The following is a 23,804-nucleotide window of genomic DNA, read 5'->3' on the forward strand; positions in this document are numbered from 1 at the left end:
ATTGTATATTTTGGAGTCTGTTGTTTTAAGAAATATTGCTGTTTATTTATCCTAAATTTCTGTTCATTCACCAATATGAGTTATAAAGTGAATAAAATCCAGGATTCTTTCATTGTGAATTGAAATACAAAATAGCTTTCTTAATAGTTAAAAGACGCTAGAGTCCCACCACACACATGTATATATGTCGGTGAGAGGTCGGCGAACTCAGGTTACCTCCCTGCTTCACCAAGATAAGTGTCTGTTGTCGGTCAATGCAGTTTAAGATAATAATTGTAAGCAAAAGATCAACTCTATTGACATCCCCGACTGAGGTTTATTCACACAGCAACCATCTGCCAAACAGCACTGTTATTACCACTGTTATTATTATGTCATGATTCTAGCTCTGCCATCACTGATGCCGGAACAATCTTTGCACCTACACCTGAGCCTTGGCTTCACCACACTGAGAGGTACTATTGTTTCACCAGGGGAGCAACAGGGGGGCGTCAATACAAGCAGCATAAATGATTTGTGAGAGAAGTACGTTAAACACTGGTGACTCCATCAGATGATAAGGTTTTATAGTGGAAGTGACACAATAAATGTGGGTCGTAATTCAAGACAAAGGTCATTTACAGCAGAGAAAAGAATCTTAATAACAGTATGTCTATATCAGTTTTTTTTCTACGATTGTAGGGATGATGCTAGATTTTTCTCCAATATCCAAGTAAAAAACATATTAATTATGAAAAAATAATACATTTTGTCAAAGCAGTAAAAGCGACGTCTCAAAACACAGCAACAAGCGATATGAAATAATGCAATAGAATCAAGATGCTCAGCAGAGGCAGGCGAGCCGATCAGCACAGTATTGATTCCAGTTACTCACACTGGCCTCCGCGGTGGCAACGGGCAGCGGATGAGCGGCGGAGTGCGTTTCCTTGAGTGTGTGACAGCTGCAGAGCTGCCTGCTCCCCTTTGCTCGGCTGTGATGATGAACTTTGGCCCCTTGGCGGCCGGCCTGTCGCCCTCCGGCCCTGTGGCCTCCTCTGCGGGGAGAATGAGGTCATCGACGGTCTTGAGTTTTCGATGACTCCACAGGTTGATATTGATCTTGTAGATTGGATCTGCTTCTGCTTCTGGGCCTATGTGTGTGTGCAAATAAATACATTTGAAACTGCTGCTCTTCTTTTGGATATTTAATCGTGATTTCATTTGTCATATTTTGGTCTGGTAAATATGTTTTTCTCATATTGTCCACAGTCAACATATTAAGATATACATTTCTGCTCATTAGAATCTGCTTTGTAAAATAATATTTTTAAAAGGAGAGGCAAAAATCTTGCAATATTTCATCTGCCAAGTGGAGAACAACATCTAATTCTGATAAAATTCAGATTAAATTAGGGTCTGATTATATTTTGTGTTTCAGTGGAATTCCATACTGCCACTAAAAAAGAACAAAATCCTGTAGTTACATAGTAAATATCCTGAAGATTTGGTTCCAGTTTATTATAGCGACGAGGATTAAAAGCATGATGTCATCAACGTAGAGCAACAGGATGTGAGCAAAGGTCGTCGTGTCATCAGAGAGTGTGAGGCATTTACGACACTTGTGAGTCACAGGTGATGCCACGCATGTGTGTCACTTATTATCACCTCATGGTTGCTGGCATTTCAAACACTGGAGTGTTAAAAGGTTTCAGCTATAGATTGAAACTTTCCCAAGTTAACTTCAGCAACGGTGACGCAGAAACACCGAGCCTGGTAAGGCACTAACACTGGCAGACTCTTGTGTCAGGTGTTTGGCCTGGACCAAAGGCAAAACCCTTAAAAGTCTGAATTTGGCCGATGACTTCCGCAGAAGACCAGGTCCCAATTCATGACAAACTGGAGCGAATAATCATATTTTTAAAGATGAATAGAAAGAAGAATAGAAATAACAGGCAGTGGATTTTATTCCCAGCCATGAGGCGTCTTCATGAACTTCTCTATTGATTTGTTCCATGTCCAGTACATAAACATCACCTCAAATATTTGCTCACACATGGTTTTAGCATCCAAAGTATTGCAGTATCTCAGAAACCTCAGGGTCCCAGCATCAGAGAGGGTGCTGGTTTTGGATCGTCCAGACCAGCTGGGATGCTGCGGCGCAGTTTACAACAAAATTGATGGAATCCTGGAGAATGTTCATTATTGTGGGTAAGAAATAGGATCATAGACATGCCACCAAACCCAAATCAATCAACTTTGTGGCAGTAAGAAACACCAAAAGAAATCAATGCCCAGATCACTCGACAATTTTCCCCCTGCTTGGTCAAAAAAATGAGAGACTGCTATGTTCTTCTTGATTTCTTGCGTAGTTTTGAGGCATGTCAGAATTGTTCCTGGCTTTTTTTCTCACATAATAATAAACACAGAATGAACATTCTCCAAGCTTCCAGGGTTGGTGCTGCCATCAGTATGTGTGTTTGGGCACAAGGCTAAGTCTCAATTTGAGGATGGAGACTTCTAAATAACTCATTATAATTAGGTTTGTATCAGTTTGCATCAGAGTCCTGGTTAGGTTTAGTGTGTGAATGTGTGTGACTTAACTTGCAGTACTCTGGGTGGAGCCGAAGCATGGAACGTGGCTCTATAGCTGTTAGACTGAGACATTTACCGACAGGAGAAGTGTGTTTAATTCATTTTCAGCAAGTTTATTGAAATGAAAACGTCAAGTCAAGTTTCAACTCATACAACAAAGACACTTGTATTTCAAATGCTCCAGACGCCTGCTGCCCCTCGCTTCCAGTTAGAGGTGGACGGATGGATGAATGGACAGACAGACAAACAGATAAATAGATAACAGACAGACAGGTAGACAGACATACAGACAGACAAATAGATAACAGACAGACAGACAGACAGACAGATAAATAGATAATAGACAGACAGACAGACAGATAAACAGATGACAGACAGACAGATAAACAGATGACAGACAGGCAGACAGACAGACAGACAAATAGTAGACAGACAGACAGACAGATGACAGACAGACAGATAAATAGATGCCAGACAGACAGACATAAATAGATGACAGACAGACAGACAGACAGACAGATAAACAGATGACAGACAGACAGATAAACAGATGACAGACAGACAGACAGACAAATAGTAGACAGACAGACAGACAGATGACAGACAGACTGACAGACAGATAAATAGATGCCAGACAGACAGACAGACAGATAAATAGATAACAGACAGACAGATAAACAGATGACAGACAGACAGACAACTAGATGACAGACAGACAGACAGACAGATAAACAGATGACAGACAGACAGACAGACATAAATAGATGACAGACAGACAAATAGATGACAGACAAACAGACAGACAGACATAAATAGACGACAGACAGACAGACAGACAGACAGACAGACAGACAGAGAGATGACAGACAGACTGACAGACAGATAAATAGATGACAGACAGACAGACAGACAGACACATAGATGACACACAGACAGACAGATTGACAGACAGACAGACAGACAGACAGAGAGATGACAGACAGACAGAAACATAGATGACACACAGACAGACAGACAGACAGACAGATAAATAGATGACAGACAGACAGACACATAGATGACACACAGACAGACAGATTGACAGGCAGACAGACAGACAAAGAGATGACAGACAGACAGACAGAAACATAGATGACACACAGACAGACAGACAGATAGGTGGACTGATAGATAGATGGAGACATAGATGAGAAGCGATGAGGGCAGAAGTGTGTGTATCAGTGGAAGATGTTTGGAGACAAAGCGAGGGACGACCACTGTAGACAACACGTGACTCGACATTCACGCGAAGTGGCTCTTCAACCAGAAATTTGGATCTAAAACAATGAAAAACAAAGAGCAGGACACCAGCTTCCATCAGCTTTATTGAACAGTACAGATTTCCAGCAGCTACAGAATGAGAAAGTACCGCATGCACAAAACCACACACCACAAACTCACCGACCGACACTGTTGAACAAACACAATCCTTTTAGCTGCATATTTTTCGCCGTCAGCCTTTGTCATTCCTGCATATTTAGGCTACAACTTGACATCCACAGGGATTTTTTTTGTGGACTGGCTAAATAAAATGAGACACACAAACATCCAAAATCAGTTTACAACCAAGACAAAAAAGGCTTTTTTTAGGGGGTTGGGGAAGGAGCAGCAAAACAGTTTCTACATGAAACAAATGGTGGCGAGAGGAGCTGAGACACTACGACTACGAGAAGCAAACTAAAACATGTTAAAGTGCTCCATGCATTTGAGATGATCTTTTGAAAAAGTGCCACCTGAATGTTTATTGATCCTGACTGGTAACTCTCACCTGAACCTTCACTGGTGTCCTCAGATCCCAGCTACAACACCACCTGGTGCTGAGTTCTGACACACAAACAAAATAGGACTTGAGGGACACTCACAAGTCGCAAACCTGATATTTTCTGATCCAAACTGAGGGCGATCACAATCCACTTTGGTTTGTGAAGTAGATTATGAGCTCAGATTTACAATCCAGAGTCAGTAACAGGCTATAGATAATCCAGTCACATATCACAGAGAAGAATTTACACATCACGCTAAACATGCTGTCACTTCCTCACAAACCACAGTTTTTCATTTGTGGTTTAAACATGTTTCTGCTTTGTTGCGTGAAGCCACACACAGCTCTGATCTAGTGATACAGCAGTTTCCCTGACACACGCCTCACTTTCGCTCCACTCCTGACTGTCTGATCAGGATTTTGAGCGATACCTCGGCAACTTTATGTGTGTTAAGAAAATGTTTACACTGAAATATATAAAACTTTTTTTTCATTTCTATTTCTGCGTGTTCAATTATTGGGTTGTGTTTTATACATCCAATATCAGAGGTATGAATTCCAACGCAAACACTTTCAAAAAAATAAAAAAAATAAACAAAGGAATGTGCATCAATTTGGTCGTGCACGTTGACTTAAAAATGTATCTCATTTAATCGCACATCAGAGTTAACCTGCGAGTAATCACAAATTAATGCAATTCAGCAACACTAAAAATAATAACAATAACATAATAGCAGCCCTAGGGCTGTTAAAATAGACAGAATTTCTGGCACAATTTTAAGCGTGTATAGTCGAGAGAAGAACAACCTGTTAGCAACTATCAATGTGGCTGATAGACACAAGATAAGACTAAGTTCCTTCAACATTCCCTCCTCCAGCACAGCACCAGACTGACTCTGGATTGACTCACCAGAACTTTGGTTTTGTGTCATTTAAACTCTCCGCCCAGGCATGACAACAACAAAAAAAATCATATTTGCAAGCTAATATGAAAGAATAAATAGCAAAATAAAAGTGCTTTATAGAACATTTTTGCTTTTACAAATGTAAACCACTGTTATTTATGTCAAACTAGAATTCACCTTATAAAAATAGTTGCTACACAAGGACTTCTTCACTTAAAATCATTCATTTCTTCACCTTTCAGATGAGTCAAAAATAAAACAATCGTATGGTGAGAAAACATTTTGGTTGACACGATTGATGAAGAGCGTTTATTTTAAAATCCCCACAGCACCCTCTGCAGGTCACTTTGAGCACTACATATTTCCTCTCGCTGTGCAGTTGCTCTGTCGTCCAGACTGAGGACTTGAGGACTGAGGTGTCAGGAAATGAAAGAGGCGCCAGGTCGGGAATTGAAAACCAAACGTTTGTCACAGTTCCAACTTTCACATTCACATCATCGAGGGGAAGGAGCACAGAGGAGGAGGGACAGTTTTGTTCACAGCAGGAGTGCAGAGAGGAAAGAAGACGCTGGAAAAGTCACCGGCATGCAGATTCACAGAAGAGGCCTGAAGAATAAAAATGCTCGCCTGCAGAGGGAGAGAAGAGGAGACAGACAGTGAAGGCGCAGACTTTTCATAGACAGCAGCTGCTGCCAGAGGGAACGTGTCCCAAGTCAGTTCTGGTGTTTTCACCGACTGGGGTTTGGGAATCGCTCAAAGAAGCCCGACTTTCAAAGGTTCTTTTTAGATGGACTTAACAGGCAGAAAAATACATGTAGTGGAAGAAGTCGCAGGGAAGTTGACGCTCTGGTTTTGAACACTGCAGATAATGGAAGAAGAGCAGGTCAGGGCCGTGTAGTGACACAAGCGGCTCACTGGATTTCACAGGAATTATTTTGATGTTCAGACTGCAGCTGCAGATTCCCTGCAGCCAGTAACAGGGTTCAAGCTTGAGTCACACCTGGATTTGGGGCCAATTGGGGTCTATGATCAAATTCTATACAGTCCACAGCCACTGCAATAAAATATTGTTTACAGCTGACAACCAGACAATATGAAATTCACAGAACGGTGACTGTATATTTTTTGAAACCTAGTTTCATAAAATACAACTTTTTTCAAATGGAAATAAACCACTTTTACTGATATTTACTTCATTTGCTTGGTAAATTTTTTGGAAACTCATTTTTTTGTGCTTCTCTTTCTTTATTTTTCTTTATTTTTTCTTCTGCTTTATTTCTTGGATCCAAAATCCACCCTCAAGCTAGTTTCCGGCCACCAATGAAAATCGACAAGAAGAAGCAAAGAAGAGTCTCAATAACAATTGTGTCAAGCATGGAAGGTTGAAGAGAAAGTTACCTGGATGTAACTCCAGTTCTATTAGTACATGCAGAGCCCTCGAATGAACTCCACCAGTGGTTTTGTCCCTTAGAAGGCATCGCCTTTGCCCTGAAAGATCTTTTATATACTCTCCTGCATCATGTGTGCGGCCAGTTAGGATAATATAAATGATGAAGGGTGGTAATGTTAGTAAAACATGGGCGTTGAGACCAACGGCGCCCTCCGTCGGTCGCTTTTGGGACGAAGCAGTTGCTTAAGGCGTCTGTCATTTTTTTGCCATGAAAATGGCACAAGAACAGCTTCTTCCTTATTGAATTGACTATTGAATTTGTGATCAGCCTTTGTAATTTTATATTATTTAAATTTATTTTGTTGACAGCACTTCATTCCGAAGCTCTTTCCTAGTTGGTGGGCTCCCCACTGACCATGGCAATAAATTTGATTCTGATTCTGAGTGGTGCTAAAAGCAGCTGCGGAATAATGTTCCTCTTCGTCTGTTTCAAATCTACCTTGCATCTCACTCACGCAGGTGAGAGAATACATTTTCACCTCATCAGATCTGCACCATCTTGAAGAGGGAGACGCATCTCAACCTGAGTGAGAATAAGGAGCAGAAATTGATGTACTTCCTGTCACGTCCGCCATCACTGCGCGGCCCTCTGCTGCAGCTGATAAAAGCAGTGTTTCAGAGGAGAAGGCCACTAGCTGCCACCTTCAATTGCTCCTTGTTCTCCTCAGCCTCAGAAGACAAGCAGAAGGGGAGATTGTCTATTCTCACCCCGGACATCACATGGTCACCTGAGGAACTCCCACTCACCTGAACCCTAAATTATGCATTCATGAACATATTCCATGAATTCATTCATAGAAATCTGCCTCCTCAACTCATAACAATTTCTCTTCAGTCGCGTCAGCACAACATTTCTCTCTGTAATTATGTAAAAAAAGTTACTCAGAGAGGAGTCCTAAAAAGGAGTCTGAGCGTCTGCGTCCTCCCCAGGAGCCTCGGAGACGATTCACAGCTCTGATTTGAAAACAACTACTATCTGGCAGACGGTTCTGGCGTCTCCACTTCAGACCCGGGAGCCAATTTATCGCATAATTTGAAATAGAACGCAGAAGTTTATTGCTGGGATCTTTGTGTTTGGAAAGACAAACAGCAAACTACAGAAGCAATTTGCAAATAAAAGCTCCGACCAAGCAAACAGGGAGCAAATGCACACTCATTAGAGGAGTAAATATTCACGGTAAACTAATATTCGGCGCTCAGGGAGCACAGCAATAAGTAAGCAAGTGCGGAGTGCTGTCTAAAAATAATATTTGGAGTCGGGCTGGGTTTGAAAAATCCCCCAATTCAAGCCTTTCTTCAACACATCTCACACAGCCATGGTTTGTATTCTGTTCTTGATCTGAAGCTAAGCGTGAACTGGCCAGAGGTTCTTACCTGCGCAGGTCTATTAGCTGGCAGAGGCCACCGGCTGAAAGCTGTACAGTTTCTGGGGGTCGTGATTGTCGCAGACCTCACTTCGGGACACAGAATTGACGTTCAGACACATGCTGGATGGACAGAGCGACGGAGGAATGGAAGCAGCAGCAGGCGGCGATGGAAGAAGCACAAACAGCAAAGAGGCAAAATCAGAACGGCTTATAAAACAGAGGATACAATGAAAACAAACCTAAGCAAATAATTGAGTTCACTTATCGGGTGTTTTTGTCAGCTTTGTTATTCTTAAAATATATTTAGGAGAAAAAAAATGCATTTGTGAAAGGAAGTAAATGCCAAAATATGAGGAAGAAAAAGCAGTGAAGCGTGGACTAGAAGCCATCATTGGTGAATCTGAACTCAAAGTAAAAAGTAAAAATCAAAATAATAAAGAAATAAAATGAATATTTGTTATATCTGATCGCAATGATTAAATATTATGACTTCCATCGTAAAATAAAGTATACTGGCTCACAGAAGAATCATGCACAGCGGTGAATATTCTTGGCTCCTGACAGGTTTGAGGAAGTGCTACATGCAGGAATAAATTCAACGTAGCACTTGAATTATAAATATCCTCACGTGACTTGAGTTAAATTTGTACATTTGAACTTATCAACTGAATAAATACATAGATTAATTAAAATAAAACAAAATGTACATATATTAAATAAGAGAATAATGCAAATAAATAATAAATAATTATAATAACTCAGTTACAGACTTTAATGAAATGGCTGAATAATGAAACTAGTAATAAATAATCAATTATGATTAAATATGAATCATTATAAATCAACACAGCTTGCAGTGGGGCTCAGAGAGCGCAGTGATTTCAGTCAAGTGAGTCAGATCCAACTGCAGCTCAGAGGGATGAAGACGTTCATCCACATGAGAAGAGCAGACTGTGAACAGGGGAACTCACCTGTTGTCATTGATATCTGTGGTGTTTCCTGTGAACAGAAGCAGGCAGGTGCAGAGTGAGAGACTGGTGAAGGAGGGGTCGGCCCTGACAGACCACTCAAGCAGCACAGAAATCACGGGTGCAGGCAGCAGTGCAGTGGACGTGGTGGATTGAGACACTCATGTCAGTGGGCGCAAAAGGATCATGCCACTTCAACTCAACGTGTTCTTGCAAATGAGAGCCGTGAAAAGGTCACATGTCAGGGAGAATTTGTGGCTCCAACAAACGCCCGCCCTGCTCTTTTCATCAACAAATGTGAAAATTAACATGATAATTACCCACTGTTTTTCTTTATAGATGACTCTGACATTTCCTCTGCAGGACAGTAATACAGCTCCACTCTCATATTTATTCATCACGCTGAAGTTTTACGGCAGAGATCCTTAGTCTGGTGAACCTGTCAGGGTTTTAATTTCATGGGGAAACTGCCGACACAGCGTGTTTGCCTCTTGCGTGTCAAGGATGTTGGACTGAAGTCATTGTTATTCTCAGTGGTCGCCTCATTTGTTAGCACTGACGTGTCAGGGGACCCTGCGTTTGACTGGACCTTCAGCTGCTTCACTGCGTCTTTGGATAACATGAGTAACATTTGACCCATATGAAAACCATCAGAACGGAGACTCGTCCTTGGTATTTATTTTCAATCCCATTTAAACCATGATACTAAACGCTCATTTTGACAGTGGGGTATATTTTCGTCTGCTTTATTAAATGACCATAGAATGTGTGATATGCATCAAACGTGGACCTTGGATTAGATGACTTTGCATACTGATCATCTCCATCCACTGGAAAACAACTCCTGGTGGTAGGAATGCAAAATGAAACATAATCTTGAATGTAAAAGTCATGAATATATTTATGTAATGCATGAACTTCAGTCTTTGAATACCAATAAGAAATGTATTAACGTATACATATTTTATTAAACTCTGAAGGTGATAGATGAAAATGCTGCATTAACCTTCGCTCGGCACTTTGTATTGTACTTAATCGGGCATGAAAAATGCTTTCTGGTGACTGGATAAATCATTTCAGTCTTGACAGTATTCATAGACAGACTTAAACCCCTTCAACCTAAGCAGGCTAAAGATCACAGAAATAAACTCTTGCATGTATCCAATTCATCGTCGGCTTTTATTCCACATAATCAATTGTATGTTTATAGTAATATTATCTGAATTGCGAGAAGTTTGTGTTGATCTTGAAAGAGACTTTTATCGCATTTTTCAGCCAGTATATTTAAGTATAAAAACAATATGAATTATGTCTTTTTTATTTTATTTTAAAAAGTTCCAATGTTCAACTCACTTGACGCACTTAAAATTTCAGTCTAAATGATTGATATATTAACATCTGAAAGCACCATGAATCACAAAAATATAAGTGTGCATGTCTGAATACTAATTTTCTTTTTCAAGTCAGTTTGAATTAAAATAAAATAAAATAAAAAATTCAAAAAACAACTTCATTTAATTCTTAAAATTCCCCCCAAAAACATTAAATGTATTTGTATGACTCATTTATCAACACACACAAATTATACATCAAATTAAATTATTAAATTAAATATACACTAGAACAGAAAAGTATTTCATTCTTCATGTTTCCTACTTTCAACTATGTATTAGAAAATAGTTAACAGTATTATTGCTGTTTAATTTCAATTATGTTCATTGTGAAGCCCATTTTATGCAAACAAGTAATAATAATAATAGCATTACTATTTAAATTATATATATATATATATGTATATATATATATAAAATAAAATAAAATTGTTTTTTTAGTTATGTTTTTCAAGCTAATCTGAGAAAATAATGTGAATCCAGTGAGTGATAATGTGTCATTTATTTCCTCCAAAATATTTCTATATAAGCTTAAATATTACACCTGACTTTCACGTATGAGCATATTTCATTCATCTACATGATCACATGACAACTACCATCTAAGTAATAACACAGATCATGTGTCAGAGGAGGCCAGTTGAGTCAATATTTCACTAAGATTCTGCCTCTTCCTAAGATGGTGTGTTGTTCCAACACAACGTCTCGGTGGTCAACACAGCCCGAGAGACGGAGGTGGGCAGTGAGCCGCTCTGTCCGGCTGAGTAATGACAGCCAAGGAACCATTTATCTGCCTCAGACACACATTCAAAACAAGGAGAGCTGCGTCTGAGGCCGTCGGGTTTATCGCTAACTTTCCTTTGTCTAGAACTAAATCACCGTCCTCTTCTTGAGTCTGGAGTTAATGAGAATCTTAACACCAGCTATTTCCACTGACCTCGCACATGAAGTTGGAGACAGGCGGAAGTGCGGAGAAATTGACTTTTAAACACATATTTTCAGTCAGAAGACGTCACTCTTTTGCTGGCATTCATCGTCTGTTCTCACCATTTTCTGAGTCCAGCATCTCTGCAGCGTCGGCTTGGCACTCTGGTTCAGCTGGGCGACTGCGAGAGAGAGACACACAGAGTTGCAGAGATGAATGCTGATCTTTCTATCGGCCTTTAAGTGGAATATAATAGAGCTGTAATAGGGAAGGAGCGTTTGAGCTGTTCGTGAGCTGCAGCATGATACATCACTGTCGGGGCAGATTACAGCAGATGTTTTGTTCCACGGTTCAGTCATATATATATATTAAGATGCTTTCAAGCAGATAACAGCTGGGAATGGGAAAGTGTGAACTCTCGGACAGGTTGCTCGTCCACTTCATTCTCAGAAAGATTGATTTGCCTCGGGACAATCCTGGAAGTAGAAACAGCGTCTTCACCTGCTGCACAAAGCCAGCAATACTAACTTGGAATAGAATGCCGTTTTAAAGAGACAGATACACATTTATTTTTGGTGAAATTCAGTTTTTCAGATGAGAGTGAAGTCCGTTCCCCTGTCTGCCTAAATGTAGCAGTGTCACAGATCAGTCAAGAAGTGAGTTTTGTTCTTTGGTTGGGCAAGGAGTGTGAGAAGAACGAGCTGAGCCAGAAGACCACTCTCAATTCAATTGGCTCTACACCAGGGTCCATGACATACTGTGCAGTGACAGCCGTGAGGAGCTGTTGAGTCAAAATGCAGATGGAACAAACACAAAGAAGCAATGTGATGATTGGAAAACTTAACTCAACAAATGAATAAATTAAAATTAAAATTAAATAATGCTCAGGTAAACAAATAAAAAAGAAGATGATATAAACTGTATGAATGAAATAAAAAAGTAACAACAAAAAATAGCTTTAAAATAATGACTATTTCAATATTTTATCTAAAGTTTCTATATATACAGTATATCATAAATCTATCTGTTTTCCAGGTGGGGAATATTTCAGTAAAACACCTTCATTTGATTTATCATATTTCATTATTATTATTATTATTATTACTGGCATCCGACACCACAAGCAATGAATAAATAAATACAGTTTGTCTTTACTTGTCTACTACTGGCCAATAAACAGTTTTCCAGTTTAGGTTCCAATGAGAAACTTGATCAATATAATCTCACCAGACGTAAACACAAAACAAATAAAAGTACAAGTCATAACTTTAAAATCATTTTAATCACAATGGCGTTGAAGAACAAACAAAACACAGCCAAAGGGCCACATGTGGCCCCCGTGCCACACATTTGCCTGGTCGGTTCTCCACTCTTCTATGGTCACAAGTGGCGAACAGGTTTGCTTAAAAGGGAAAAACTGTTTTGTCGCCTTCATGGCAACTCTATTAAACATAATAAGTTGCTATGAAAATGACTCTTTGATTATACACACTTTAAATGCCTGGCATTTCCCTTTCATCATTACCTGCCAGCTTTTATCACTTTAATGTCATCGCTCTGTCGCTGGACAGATGGCTGCGTGGAAGCTGGCAGACGATGAGCAGAAGTGTCTTTTCCTATGAGCAAAACCTGATCATAAAACATCCTTCCGTTGTGTGAGTTATCAAGTCACATTTCAACTAAATTAGAAACGTGAGATGTCTGGAGAAGATGGAGGATGTTATTACCGTCCACTAGTGTAGGCGACACTGGCGAGGCTCAGTAGAACGGCACCGGAGAGGGAGCGGAATTAGCCTTCACAAACATGATGGGTTTACATTCCAGGGTCAGTTTAGTGATGACTGAGAGGGATCGTCTTGACAGAACGTTAAAAAGAAGGAGCAGAAAGAGCATCCTTGAGGGGCTCGAAATGAGCAGGTGACTCATGTTTGGGCTTGAAAGTGAAGAGTCTGGTTCTGTAGCTGGAGTGGAAGAGGAGCCCTGGATCCATTTTCATCACTTCCACTCGTGAGGCTTGCTTAAGATTGATTTGGCTGCTGTCCTCACCCGACTGTGAGCAAACCCGAAGCCTGGGGGCCAAACCTGGCCCGCCCATCATTTCATGCTATGACAATTGTAACTGGCTCAAAATTCAACCCAGTTTAAAGCGCAAAGAAACTCTGCTGTTTCACAGGCAGTTGGAAAGTGTGGATCTTAAATGGAAAACTCTTGAAATGACACTCTGTTTCCACTTCTATCTCCAGTTAAAGGGGAGCCAAGAAGCATGGGAGGGTGACTTGGAATCAGACGCCAGGCAATACCAGGCATACCATGGTGAATGGGCGTAACCAGGCTTTTAGCTAGGAGAGCGTCTGACCTGCGAAATATGAAAAAAGATGAACTCCCCGTTTTTTCTCTGTAGGCCGCCCTAAATGTCCGATTATTAGTGCCCGTATAAGTAGCGCCATCACACTGGTTTCCGTGAAAAGGCTTTTTTTGCAGCCATAGCTTGGCCGCCATATTTGTTTACTGGCGTAATGTTGCGGTTATCCACATCTCGAGTGTCGCCACACGCCAAACAACTGCCCAGGAGACTCCTGCATCTGAAAGTGTGTGGCAACAGCTACTTCATGTCTGTTATCAATTGACTCAGATGTTTGTTTTCATAAAAAGTAACTTTTGTACAAATAGTTTACAGCTTATTTTTCACGAAGCAAGTTGTAAAGTCAGTTGTTGACATGGTGTGTTGGGAGGTGAATGGGCTGCTGGCGGGGCTTTGGAAGCCCTCTTCAAAATCCTAGCTAAAAGCCTGGGTGTAACTGAAGCAAGAGGACACTGTTTGGGCTCAAGGAGTCATCAGTGGGGTTGAAGGACGAAACACCCTGTGACCCCAGGGTGCACACCAGCCTACAAGAACACCTTCAGCCACCAGCAAAGCTATGATTCGTCCCATGCCAAGTATTGAGGGACACAGAGTCCTAGTGAGTGCAACCTCTGGGCAGGTGTTCGGATGGACAGTCAGGAGCAGATGTTTTATCACACTGTCTCTCCCATGTGCTAGACAAAGTGCAGTTCCCAGGGGGGAAATCACTACTACTTGTTCTGGGCGGGTCCAATTGCAAATGGGTTCTGGCGCAAGAACTGCTGACAGTATTTGGCAACAACATTGACCTTTGTTGGGACTAACTCCACTTGGAAAAATGCATTGCACACTAGCAAAGAAAACACTTATTCAGCATTGTCACTGCAGCAAGAAAAACAAAACAAAACAGGTGACTGTAGTCAGAGAATCCAGCTTTAAATCGGCGGTACGACATCATCTCTGATCATCTATGAATCGCCAGCTAATGCCTTTGTTTCAACATCTGTCATTATTGTTAATGTCATTATTTTTATTGTTATTATTATTATTAGTACTCGTCAAACCAGCTTAGCTGTGATCTCTCCATCAAGTAAAGCAGCAGTTCTACGCTGAGCCTCAGCTGGACGACTTAGCTGCGAGTCTTTCTGCCACTGCCCAACAACCGCGACGGCCAAAGTTCAACCCATCACCCTTCACTCACATGTTGTGGTTGTCGTTGGTGTCACTGTGTTCCGTGTCCATGTTATTAGAGACGTCCTCAGGACACCTCTGCCCCTCCTCTTCTGACGGAGCGGTGGGAGCGTCTGTCTTGTTTTGGAAAGCAGCGTTGGTGAAGGTGATTGGCTGGTCGCTGAATCCCCGCGGGAAGAATGGGTTGCTGGGACAGCAGACTGGGAAGTGGCCAGGACGCACAGGTTTGGCTGCGAGAGATAAGACTGAATTAATTCATTCATCACGGACCGTGAAGGAATTTTGCTGGGGGAGAAGTGATATGCAAAATGAAACCAACCAATCAATATGTTATTTTCTCAACTCAGAAAGCACTTTTTTTTTCAAGTAAAGTACTTCACGATAGACAAGTGTGTGACCTTATAGTAGAGATAGAAATGAGATCGGAATCAAATGGGTCACTATTATATCATCCTTCAAATGAGCTAAACACCTGACTGAGTTGCTCATTCATTCAACCAATGCAAGGTCAAAAACTGGAGCGAAACTTTGCTATAATCTCGGAGGTTTGGCACATTCTGTGGATGGTACTTTTCCCTGTCAATGCAACACTTGCCAAACTACTCCAAATTGCCCTGCTTTAATCAAACAGCGACGCTGCTCCTCTCAACCCCTGCTTCATTAATCCGTGGATACGTAATGAGAGCTCGCAGCTAATGTGATTTAAAATTAAAATACAATAGAGTCTCTGGGTTATTTCTCAGATGTGAACTAATTATGGAAAAATGACCGAACGGCTGTTATAAGGAAGTAAGGAAGGACTATTCTTCATATTATAGTGGGAGCGCGTCCCGGAAATATTTGCTCCAACCACTCATACTTAAAGCTCCATAATGCACTGCAGCAGTTAGCGTCATGAGAGCCGTGTTTGTATTATATGTGGCCAGTTTCGGAAAGAACAATGCAACTTGGATTCGGTGCAACCAAACTACTGACAGCTGAGGAAATGCTTTCTGTGGTTTGACAGCAAACTTCCTCTTTTTAAGTGTTAGGAGGTTAAAGAGTGAGCAGATAAGTGAATCATTTAAAAAAAAACCCAACTAAAACATCAAAATAAAACAAACTGGGAAAACTATTTGCTCTTACATCACTTGAATGCACCATGATCTCGCTGGAGAGCAACAACCAATCACGAATGACCTTCATATGTAGGACAATAATATTGGCTGAAACACAAATTATAGATGGGAATTAGCTGGTCTGCGATCTCAGGATGATTTTCTACTAACTTCTGTTTTGTTACTTATTCAACAAGAAGATTGTAAATGTAGATGTATTTGAGGACACAGAAGGTTTCTCCAGACTGAAAACAATAGAGGTTTTCATTTTGCAGTATTTGATCGATTCAGTCTTGACTTCATGGCAACAACAAGGAAGCATCATATTTAATGTTTATTTCTCATTCGTGATTTTATTCAGAGGGCCTTCCTCAACACACATTATTTACTATCACACCATTTTCCCTTTGCACCTCATTTATTCAAGTCTACACTGTCATTATTTCGATTTTAATAAGGCACGTGTTGTCTGGACGATACTGGTTAGGTGGTTTGTTTCCCTTCGTGCAGCAGTTCCCCCAAGTTTTTAAGGCTGACAGTGAGGTGCCAAGGTAAAAAGTATTACTCTGATACTATCTTCTCTTTCGTCCTGTATTTTTTATTTCTGTCTCAGAGCTGGACACGGTCCACATCTTATCTCCAGCTACCTAATTACCCCAGCGCCTGCACACCATCCAGCACTTCATTAGCAGCACTTTATCAGCAACCCTCTCGCTGGTGGAGCTCCTCTCTAACTGCAGGATGCTTCAAACATTCAGTCAGGTTTGTTTTGAAAACCAACTTTTATTTGAATTCGTTTTTAGCTGCAATCTTGCACTGAACCCTGAGCACATGCACACGACGGCCATGTTGGCCACATACAACTCAGTGAGGGAAATAATAATAATAATAATAATAATAATAATAATAATAATAATAATAATAATAATAATAACATGAAAAGCTGGTGTTGCAGTTCTGACGCACCTGTGAAAGACCAAAGTCTGATGTAACAATCATTAATATTGGGTTGATGAGGTTTCATGAAACAGTGTCCACAATTGTAAAGCACAGTAAAATTGTTGTGAGGTTTCATCACACCAGTTGCTCAAAGCCCAAAATTATTCAGCAGACAGTGCCATCTTGTGGCTACAGAAAATGACAAAAGTGTTTCATGAAACCCCTTTAACCCGATGCTAGTGTGCTCTTTAGGTCTCTTTCAAGTCACAGTAGGTGGCGCTCTCTGAAAATAATACCAGGTTTCATTGAAGTGCTAGCTGAATATAGGTTTTAGTGCCATCTAGTGGGCTCTTAAATGTCTCCGTTTCATGAAGCCTCATCAGCACTTCACCAGCGATCGCCAGATGACCAACTGTGGACCAGTTTACCTCCTAAACAAACAGAAAGCCAGTGACTAAATGAGAAACGGCACTTTAATATGGAAACATGGAGGCTAGATTCCCCAGTGGACTGTAATTCAAAAGCAGGAGAAACCCAGAAGGGCTGTGGTGAGTTGGCGGAACAAGAGAAAGAGTTGACAGATGACAGTGAGGCGAAAGAGGAGCGAGCGTAAAAATGGATGTTGTCTATGAGGAAATCACAGCGGGAGCGGGACGAGAACTGCTGCACCGTGTCAGAGAGCCCCGTCTCATGGTGAGCTGCTACAGAGAGATAGCAGATACCAACGTGATGAAACAGTGTGTCTCGACACACGGCTGAGATCCGGGGAAACAAAGGTGGTGGAGTTTATTCATTCCCAGATTTCATTTAGATTACAAGTGATCCTTCTGTTACCCCGTGGTAATAAATATAAATCTTGTCGGGGTTATAATGATTTGGTATTTTTCTACACCCACAAATATTGTCCATAAGCTGCGGTTAATAGAGGTCAACAGACACATCTGTGTTCACAAGGATCGTTTGCAGCTCTTAATAATGAAGGAGTATCTGGACATTTTGTAATAATATTTACGTTCGGCACAATTCCAAGACATGCCCGATGGAGCAGTAGCAGCGTAAACCATGGGGTCAGTGTTGATGTTACTACTCAATACTGGTGTCTAATGAGACACAAAGAACATACAACAATGGGGCAAGTTCTCTGTCCTCCAGTCACGATACATTTAACAGCCTCCTACAATGTTGCCTCAGTTTTTCTCTTTTGTGCAAGAGATACATTATGGTCGCCATGTTTGTACATTTTCGTACGTAACAGGAGCAAAAATTGCTAATAGTTCTGTATTAGCCAAAAATGGACTCACAAGGACCAACAACACACAGCATGTGACTGCGTGGCCTAATGGATAAGGCGTCTGACTTCGGATCAGAAGATTGAGGGTTCGACTCCCTTCGTGGTCAAATATCTTTACACTGTTTTCCAGTTAGCACTTCTGCTAGCTACCGTCAGAGTAGACTTTACTGAGTGGAGCTTGCTTCTCACCTGTTCACAATAATCGTTGCTCTTTAGAATGAATTTCAGGCCCATTTATGCTCAACGTTGCATATGGATCTGTACACTAGTGATGTTTCATTCCACTGATTTCCTTGCTTGCCTACTGTCTGTGCTCTGTCTTCATTTTGTCTGCATTTTGGCACGATTCCACAACCAATATGGGCCCAACATAGCAGTACCAGTGAAAACCATGGGGTCATTGTTACTGTTACTACACAATACTGCATATAATATATTTTTGTCCTAAAAAGGAGCAGAAATGGGTCTGTAATTGTTCTGTCTTTTACAAAAATGGACCCAACTAGGATCAATGGCTTCCCACATGTGACCGCGTGGCCTAATGGATAAGGCGTCTGACTTCGGATCAGAAGATTGAGGGTTCGAGTCCCTTCGTGGTCGAATATCTTTAAATGGCTTCTCCAGTTAGCACTTCTGCTTGTTAGCGTCTCAGTAGACTCTGTTGAGTAGAACTTGCTTCTTTGACGATTGTTTGGTGCTCTTTAGAAGGAATTTCAGGCCCATTTATGTTCAAAGTTACATATTGACATGGACACGGACAGAGCCTACTGTCTGTGCTCTGCGTAACGGGAGCAAATAGTTTTGGTAATAGTTTTGTCTTTGCAAAAAATGGACTCACTAGGATCATCCTGATCCCAAATGAGACCATATGGCCTAATGGATAAGGTGTGTGACTTCGGATCAGAAGATTGAGGGTTTGAGTCCCTTCGTGGTCTGAAGTCGTTATACTGCTTTTCCAGTTAACATGTCCACAACTTCTGCTAACATCTGAGTAGAGCTTGCTTCTCACCTGTTGCCAACAATTGTTTGCAGCTAGTTCTAATGAAGGAGTATCTGGACATTTCAGGCTCATTTATTCTGAACATTACATACGGATATGGACATGGACGGAGTCTGTGCTCTGTGTTCATTCTGTCTGCATTTTGGCACAATTCCACAACGAATATCGGCCCAACAGAGGAGTACCAGCATAAACCGTTGGGGCAGTGTTGCTGTTAGTACTCAATACTGATGTCTGGCCTGCCTCCTTAGTTGACATATAGGTGAAAGCGATACCGAAAGGGAGCATAAATGGGTCTGGTATTGTTCTGTTTTTGACAAAAATGAACTCACTAGGATGTACACCTCCCACATGTGACCGCGTGGCCTAATGGATAAGGCGTCTGACTTCGGATCAGAAGATTGAGGGTTCGAGTCCCTTCGTGGTCGATTCTCCTTATACAGCTTTCCACTCAGCACTTCTGCTCGCTAGCGTCTGAGTAGTGCTTGCTTCTCACCTGGGGTTCACAATTAACGTTTGCTGCTCTTTAGACAGAATTTCAGGACCATTGATGCTCAAAGTTACATACGATCTGGACACAGACGGAGCCTACTGTCTGTGCTCTGCGTTCATTTTGTCTGCATTTCAGCACGATTCCACAACGAATGTAGGCCCAACATAGCAGTACCAGTGAAAACCATGGGGTCAGTGTTGTTGTTACTACTCAATACTGATGTCTCATGAGACACGAAGAACATACAACAATGGCGCAAGTTCTCTGTCCTCCAGTCGCGCTACAGCGCTGCCTCAGTTTTCCTCTTTTGGACTCTGAGCTGACCCCTGGTGGATATATTGGTGAAAGCGACATCAACTTAAAGAACGCATCGAAGCATGTGATCAGTGATGGTAACAGTGTTTGGAAAGAACGGGTACATTTCTGTACATAATGGAGCGAAAATGGGTAATAGTTTTGTCCTTGAAAAAAATGGACTCACTTGGATCAACAACATCCAGCATGTGACTGCGTGGCCTAATGGATAAGGCATCTGACTTCGGATCAGAAGATTGTGGGTTCGAGTCCCTTCGTGGTTGAATATCTTTATACTGGTTTTCCAGTTAGCACTTCTGCGAGCTAGCGTCTCAGTGGAGCACACTTCCACAACACAGATCAGACAGATAGGGGCTGACTTCCTTGTGGGGATTATGACCACAAGTGGAATCAGTTTCATCTTGGCCTCTTCGTTCTTTCAATGTTAGCATGTTGTTAATCGCTAATTTCCATTTTGATGTTCTAGTTCTGTTTATTTTCATAGATCTTGTTAGTTATATATTCATGAAAGCTTTTGAGACTGCAAGGTATTCAAGGATACTTCACTTGAGTTCAGACAGTGAGGTAATGAAGGACAACAAAATAAAAATACAGCAGAGAGCATCAGCGTTGATTCCAGAGTTCTTATAAAGAGAACAAAAATAATCTTTTCAAAAAGACCTTTTTAATTTAATTCAACTGAGTGGAGCATAAAACATTAGATAGAAACATTTTAGTCATATAAAATTACCATTTGTTATTTTCTTTATGCAAAGAATGAGACAAAATAAGTCAATGTAATAAAATCAATGCAACTAAATGTATTTTACCAATAAGAAAGAGAGATTAATAAATATAAACTATGGACGTCATAAAAACAGACGTGGGTGATAGTGTGATAATGCTGCAGCATTATGAATACAAGGTTGAACATTTTTTATTATTATATTGCATCAAATATTTTAAAAAAAGGATAGTAAATCTAAACCAAAAATAAAATAGAATAAAATTTGAAATAAAAAATAGCTTTAAAAATATGTATATATATATATATATATATATATATATATATATATATATATATATATATATATATATATATATATATATATATATATATATATATTCATACAAATAATATTGATAACCGAAACAAACAATATAAAGTTTCTTAAGTATGTGTGACCCTGGTTGAATCCATTGAGAACAAAAACGAAAATGTCCATTTCTTTCTTTTTTGTTTTAATCAGAGGTTGAACACGACCGGGAATTCAAATGTGAACTCTGCTTCTGACTGTATACTGACTTTTGAAGTGTGTGTCTGTGTGTGTGCTCACTCCTATGTTGCCCCTCTTGTTCATTCTGAAAAAAGTTAATGCTCAAAAGGATCATCGTAGACACATCAACAAAGCAGTTCAAAACATTTGGATTACCTATCAGGGCAGTATGAGGTCGTCGGAAAGGGTAGCGGACTCTCATCACATCCTTGATCCGCTCCACTTCTTGTTGGTACCGGTGTCTGTCCTTCATCGCGCCCTCCTTCGCTTCCTTCAGCGCCCCCTCCAGTGCCTTAACTCGCTCAGCCGTAGAGCGGAGACGCTTCTCCAGTTTTGGAAGCTCACAGCGAAGATCTGCATTGTCACGCACCAGCTGCAGCACACAGACGTTTGACATGTCTGTTTCAAAACATTCACATTTATATTTTCGTCTGACATGTTTGACAAAACGCATCACGGAGACACTAAAGGAAAGTATGATTTGTTAGACAGCGTTTTCATCCTTTTTTTTCCTCCCCCTCAGAGAGATTTCATACAAACCCTCCAAAGCCACTTCTGTTTCCAGCCTGAGACATGAACTGGAGCGAGGAAACAGACATGTTGAAATAGGAAATTGACTTTTTGCGGATGGATCAAAAACATCGACATGCTTGGCTATAACAGAGTCAGCCAGGTGGAAAGCTAAAAATGTCTCACAGCAGTGCAAGACGGTGGGGACTGTGAAAAACAAAAGCCCTGTGAGGACATCAAATGTAAGGAAGCATATGCATGAGTTTAAGTACCCATAGTATTTCATCGAATATTCTGCCAGTTGATCGAGTGATTGCTAAAAACATCACTTGCTTTGTTGAGGCTGATGAAAACAATAGTCAATGGAGTACTGCAAACTCAAACTCATCCGTACTTGAGTTACATCCAGGTAACAAAATTGCTGCACACTGGTGTGAAAGATAGTAGTCACACATGAAAGAAAGTACATCATCTGTCCACAGTGGCAAGTGAGCAGCAAATACAATTGTTTGGCGCAATAAAAATGAATGGTCTATTTTTACAAATTGATGTATTCAAGGTTTTTCTAGATGAACTGCATGCAGCAAATGCAGTGAGATTCCATGTTCCCTAAAGTGGTGGCCCAGGAGAAGCAAGTGAAATGAGAACAGTAAGGGCCCCAGAAAGGAGCCTTGTGGCACTGCGCGGCTAAGTTCCCTGTACGTGAAAACCTTCTGTCAGTGAGGTGTGACGTGAACCTTTCCAGGGCTGTTTCTTGAGCAAGAAGCACCAATATGTGTCATTAGACACCCTCAGAAGTACCGTTTTAGAGTTGTGAATGGCTTTAAAACCAGAGAGAAAGACTTCAAGTACACTGTTTTCTACCAGGAAAGAAACCAATTGTTTGATCACAACACTATCCATTATTTTTGAAAGGAAAGGTAGCTTAGAAATCAGTTGACAATTTCAGAGCACAGCGGGTTCAAGCCCTGTTTTTTTTAAGAGGTTGTACAACTGCATGTTTAAAAACTCTAGGAACAACATCAGATGAAAGACTACGGTTTATAATAGTTTATAATTCACCACCTTTTGGTAGGGGCCAGCAGCAGAAACTTTCATCCTCAACAGAGCACAGCTCAAACTGGTTAAGAACAGCAGAGCTGGTGATCATTTCACAACTTGACCATGACAAAGTCTTCAAACCCTTCATCTGTTTCAAAAACCTTGAGTGACCTCAGGTGTCAAAATCAAAACTTAAGTATTGAGTAGTCTATATTTTCAATCCAAGATAAAGAAGCAAAACATACCTGCAGTACCTCAGTCTGCCTTTTACTATTTAGGCAACTAGCTGTTTCTCTCGGACGCTAACACAAGTGTCGGCAGAACTTAAACATAAAACAACCTTGCGGAGCGTTAAACAACATACAACAACAGTTTTCGCTGTATGAAGCGACTAAATATATATACTAAATATATATATTCAGTGTCAGTGTTAAACAATGGAGTAGGACAAGAGCGACCCACTGGTCTCACTTACAGGAGGCTAACAGCCGGCACTCTAGCGCTGTTTGTTTTGGGATGTGCCTGTAAATACCAGCACCCTCTGAGTTGACTTGAGGGGGTATAATTGCAGCCTCAACTTAGAAGCTGCAGAGTCCTTGGAGCTCATTAAGTGAAGCAGCAAGGTGACGGATGATTCTGCTTCCTTCTGCTTCAACATACTGCTCCCACACAGCCGATCACAGATATGTAATTTAGGGGAGAAAATCTGTCTCCTCGCTGAGATCATTAGGAGGAGTCCCGGGAAGGCTGACAAACAAACGGGTCAAGGAGAAAGGAAAGTGGCTCAAAAGTGTGCACCAATACGAATCCACTGTTGAGCCACTACACTGTCACCAAATCTATCAAGATGTTGCCCTCATAGCTCTTGTGTTTTCAGCAGTAAACCAAGAGAAAGCTTATAGATGGCAGCACACCACTCTTATCGCTGAAAGTTGTATGAGTGGGATTTTCT

The 23,804-nt window shown here is 40.9% G+C and overlaps 1 protein-coding gene and 4 non-coding genes across 8 annotated transcripts in view; 4 read left to right on the plus strand and 1 right to left on the minus strand.

The window, feature by feature from the left end:
* Nucleotides 1-3,909: 3,909 nt before the first annotated feature.
* Nucleotides 3,910-23,804, minus strand: part of kif5ab (kinesin family member 5A, b) — a 104,184-nt gene continuing 84,289 nt past the window's right edge. The window contains exons 24-29 of one of the 4 annotated variants that reach the window (XM_053867126.1): nucleotides 21,458-21,674; nucleotides 14,921-15,140; nucleotides 11,501-11,559; nucleotides 9,066-9,093; nucleotides 8,102-8,181; nucleotides 3,910-5,904 (exon numbers count right to left, since the gene is read on the minus strand). In XM_053867126.1, coding sequence (XP_053723101.1) covers nucleotides 8,115-8,181; nucleotides 9,066-9,093; nucleotides 11,501-11,559; nucleotides 14,921-15,140; nucleotides 21,458-21,674 — 591 coding nt within the window. In that variant the 3' untranslated portion in view covers nucleotides 3,910-5,904; nucleotides 8,102-8,114. Of the gene's footprint in view, nucleotides 5,905-8,101; nucleotides 8,215-9,065; nucleotides 9,094-11,500; nucleotides 11,560-14,920; nucleotides 15,141-21,457; nucleotides 21,675-23,804 lie in introns of all 4 variants that reach the window. The other 3 variants (XM_053867125.1, XM_053867124.1, XR_008414781.1) reach the window with 3 other exon arrangements.
* trnar-ucg (transfer RNA arginine (anticodon UCG)) lies at nucleotides 18,272-18,344 on the plus strand. The gene has a single exon. It is a non-coding gene; the product is annotated as a tRNA-Arg (tRNA).
* Nucleotides 18,765-18,837, plus strand: trnar-ucg (transfer RNA arginine (anticodon UCG)). Its single transcript has one exon. It is a non-coding gene; the product is annotated as a tRNA-Arg (tRNA).
* On the plus strand, nucleotides 19,593-19,665 carry trnar-ucg (transfer RNA arginine (anticodon UCG)). Its single transcript has one exon. It is a non-coding gene; the product is annotated as a tRNA-Arg (tRNA).
* On the plus strand, nucleotides 20,236-20,308 carry trnar-ucg (transfer RNA arginine (anticodon UCG)). Its single transcript has one exon. It is a non-coding gene; the product is annotated as a tRNA-Arg (tRNA).

This window comes from Synchiropus splendidus, chromosome 6 (genome assembly GCF_027744825.2).
Source record: "Synchiropus splendidus isolate RoL2022-P1 chromosome 6, RoL_Sspl_1.0, whole genome shotgun sequence".
Classification (NCBI taxonomy): domain Eukaryota; kingdom Metazoa; phylum Chordata; class Actinopteri; order Syngnathiformes; family Callionymidae; genus Synchiropus; species Synchiropus splendidus.